The sequence below is a fragment of the Odontomachus brunneus genome, unplaced genomic scaffold, assembly GCF_010583005.1.
Source record: "Odontomachus brunneus isolate Ranch 3 - 2012 unplaced genomic scaffold, Obru_v1 Obru_scaffold_025, whole genome shotgun sequence".
Lineage (NCBI taxonomy): Eukaryota > Metazoa > Arthropoda > Insecta > Hymenoptera > Formicidae > Odontomachus > Odontomachus brunneus.
The window spans coordinates 898,664-902,364 of record NW_022639475.1 but is presented as its reverse complement, the minus strand read 5'-3'; the positions used below and the strand labels follow the sequence as shown (position 1 = coordinate 902,364).

At 28.8% G+C, this 3,701-nt stretch overlaps 1 protein-coding gene across 3 annotated transcripts in view; it reads left to right on the top strand.

Annotated features, from left to right (window-relative positions):
* LOC116842412 (cytochrome P450 4C1-like) overlaps positions 1-3,701 on the top strand; it is a 15,177-nt gene that overhangs the window by 4,732 nt on the left and 6,744 nt on the right. For 2 of the 3 annotated variants that reach the window (XM_032811611.1, XM_032811610.1), the window contains 3 exons: positions 2,325-2,557; positions 2,931-3,037; positions 3,301-3,391. In XM_032811611.1, the coding sequence (XP_032667502.1) occupies positions 2,389-2,557; positions 2,931-3,037; positions 3,301-3,391 (367 nt within the window). In that variant the 5' untranslated portion in view covers positions 2,325-2,388. Of the gene's footprint in view, positions 1-1,899; positions 2,248-2,324; positions 2,558-2,930; positions 3,038-3,300; positions 3,392-3,701 lie in introns of those variants that run through there. The other variant, XM_032811609.1, reaches the window with a different exon arrangement.

Genomic DNA, 3,701 nt, shown 5'->3' with positions numbered 1-3,701 from the left:
ATATATATATATATATATATATATATATATATATATAAATGATTGAAAATAAATATTAACATTAAGATATTAACATTAAACCATGATTTTTATTGCATGTACTTTTTTTATTAATTGTTTCATTATAAATTAATCTCAGTTTTATTATGTGGCTAGAACAGGTACTTATTATGGCAAGAACTGGTGTTATGGTGGCTAAAAACAGTGAAATCGGAAATTATGACATAAGTATTATTTTTTAAACATTTGGCTTATCATTTGTCTTAAATTTATTATTTAAATATTCTTAATAATATATTAAAATAATTAAAGACATTAAATAACAAAAGGAATTTAATTAAAACACGTTTATTTCATCGAAAATCCTTAAAGTAGCCACAAATGGAGTATCGACCCTATATAGAAGTCTGTGGTACGACATTCATCGACATCTAGCTGTAATTCGTATATCATTGTCTGTTTTCATTTGTAAATAAACGCTTGTTTTGTGTGTAAAGAATTTTCGCTCTGCCGATTTTCCAAAATGTCGAGTATAATTGAGCAAAGAACATGCATTAAAGTTTGTTTTTGCAACGAAATTACTGCTACAAAAACAGAATAGAAATGTTGCAAAAAACCTTTGATAACAATACTCTATCAAAAACAAGAGTTTTTGAGTGGTACAAGATATTCCAGGAAGCACGCTCCAGTAGACCATTCCAGTGGCGTAGCCAGGAAGGGTGTTGAGGGCCTGCAGCCCCCCCCCCCCTGAAATTAATTTTCTGGGTTGCTCAGTGTGAGACAAATTTTTTCGAATTACTTTTTTTGCTCGTCAAAAATAAAAAGTACAGCCCCGAAACTTTTTTCTGGCTACGCCACTGGACCATCCACTGATAAGTAACACGTCGCTCAAGTCAGAAATTTAGTGCTCAATAAACATCGTTTAACAATTAGGGGCATTGAATATGTTTAAGTATTATTTGGATCTTGTCAAACAATTTTAAAAGATTATTTAGGTTTGCGGCACGTCGCTTCTCGAGTCGTTCCGAAAACGTTCGTGAATTTTTAGTAAAAAATTCAACAAATATGGTTTCGCAAGCTACGTATACTTGATATGGTACTGTGTGACTTTTTCTTGTTTCCTCCAGTAAAATTTTCGCTTTGTAGTTACCGTTTTGAGTCGATTGATGCCACAAAAGAAAATTCGCAGCAAAATAAAGTCGTTTTCACGAAAACGACTTTAAAGCATGTTTAGAGGATTGGAAAAAACATTGGCATAAGTTCATTGGCATAGTGGGAGGGCATTACTTTGAAGGGGACGAAGTAAATTTTGATGAATAAATTTAAATCTTGCGTTTTACTGAATCATTCCCGATACTTTTTGATTATAGTAGTATTATTTAGTAATACTACTATAATTTGATTATAGTAGTAACTTTTGCAGCTGATTTATCAAAACAAACGAAATTTACGAAATTTACAAAAACAGACATTTGACAAGCTAAGGAAAACTCCAAAAAACTCAATGTCCTAACAATATAAAATTGTAACAAATAATACATTTAATACAAAAAATGGAATTGCACAATATATAAAAATACAATGCAAATTAATAATAATAACAAAAACAATAAAAACACATTAACATTAAAGTTAATACAAGTTAAAATCAATAAAGTATCAACGATAGGAGAAATCTAAAATTCTCTACACTGTTATCATCTTCGTGAATCATCTTCGCTCGTCCTTGAAGGACACGTTTGATTGCTATAATCTTGTTTAAGTGATGATGTAATCAGATATATGAAAAAATAATACGTCAAGTTTTTACGAGCACATTTATTATTGTAATGTATGCAAGACGACATTTTTATGTATGTGTATAATTTTCGCTGACTCTTGTAGTTCCTGTTTTTTGATGTTGCAACAGTCTTCGTTGTAACAGTGTTGTTAGTTGTGAAGCAGGAGGTGGAGCATATTGTGCTATTTGCTTCGCGGCCATACATATCAGTACATCGATTTGTTTAGAATTTTTATATCGATTTTTTTAAAGAATGTAAAGACGATATTTTTATATGTAAAATATTTTTGCGTTCTCCTCGTGTATACAGGGTGTGTGTGTGTTTCCAACACAAGCTATACAAAATTATATGTGAAAATACAGTGTCAATCTGAGTACGAAGATCCAGAATTTGGCATTTTGCAAACAATCAAGTGAAATTTTAAAATACTTATAAGGAAAATTGTCGAATCAGAGTGCACGATATTGTGAGAAAATAATGTGCTTAGCTCAGGAAATTTAAGTGAGACAGCCTACATTTTTGCTCATAATTTGTCTGTTACAGAGTTATCATTTGTTGAGCACGTAGAATTATATCGCATTGGTTATATTATCATTTAAACTACATCATGATATCAAGTGCAATATTAATTATTTTAATATGCATTGGTATAATCTACCTAATTATGGATTATCGTAAACGGTTACAATTCTTTCAAGCGGCAAATGCATTACCAGGTCCGAAAACGCAACCAATTTTGGGAAATAGTTATTATTTTCTCCAAAGAAATTTTGACGGTAATATTAGCGTTTATATATTTGTTAATATTACAGACGAATAATACAAATTTTGGAAAGATAAAAGTAAAAATTGATAAAATTACAGAGAGTTTCAAATTGGCATCCAAACCATTCATTGTAGTAAATTCAATTTACAATAAAGCTATTGAAGAGTGATAATCTCTTAAAAGAAAATAATTCAAGACTTTTCATGAAAGTAAATCATAAAACGTTATTATTTCAAAATAAAATTATTTGACATTAATTTTTTGAAAATGTGATATAATTAAATATAGAAAATTGTTTAACAATAACATATAATAACAATTAACATATAATAATAATTGTTTAACAATAACATATAATATTTTTGAAGTATAAAAAATTTCAGAATTCTTGAACAGTATATCTTCGCTCATGGATATTTACCCGTCTCCATTTCGGTTTTGGTTGGGCAACAAGTTAATTATTTTTATAAACGAACCAGACCAAATAAAAGTAAGAGTGCAACGCTTGCATTACTTATTCATTAATTCATTTATATATGCATGAATTACGAACAATTATAAGTCAGTGTTGTTGTTTATCTTGATAATATAAATCATTTTTGATAGCAAATTATCATCATTTTTGGCAACAAGCATCATTTTTTAATATATACGTTAATTAAGAAAACTATGAGTGTGTGTTTTATGCAAGTGATAATATAAACGTATAAAAAGTGATAATATAAACGTATAAAAAGGTTTTATATATTGCAGGTAATTCTTCAACATCCTAGCTGCTTCAATAAAAATGTGCTGTATGATACTTTGAGACCGTGGCTAGGAACGGGACTTATTACTGCTCCTGGTGAGATCTTGTAAAAAAACAAACTTATCTGTAACGTCTGTAAATAATATAATATGTAAAAAATACGTCATTATATTTTTACACAATGTTGGTTGGATGCAATGACATAATTTATTATATTAGTAAAACAAAGTAGAGCATTTAAGTTACATACACTCACGTTGAGCAACAGCATCTATTTTATTAATTAATAATATTTATTTATCTCAGTATCCCTGCCGTAGTAATACCTTGTAGTTTCTATGTTCAAATCAATGTTTATTAGAAAACACATTTTTACATTTTTATTAATATTTTAATTTCTAATTGA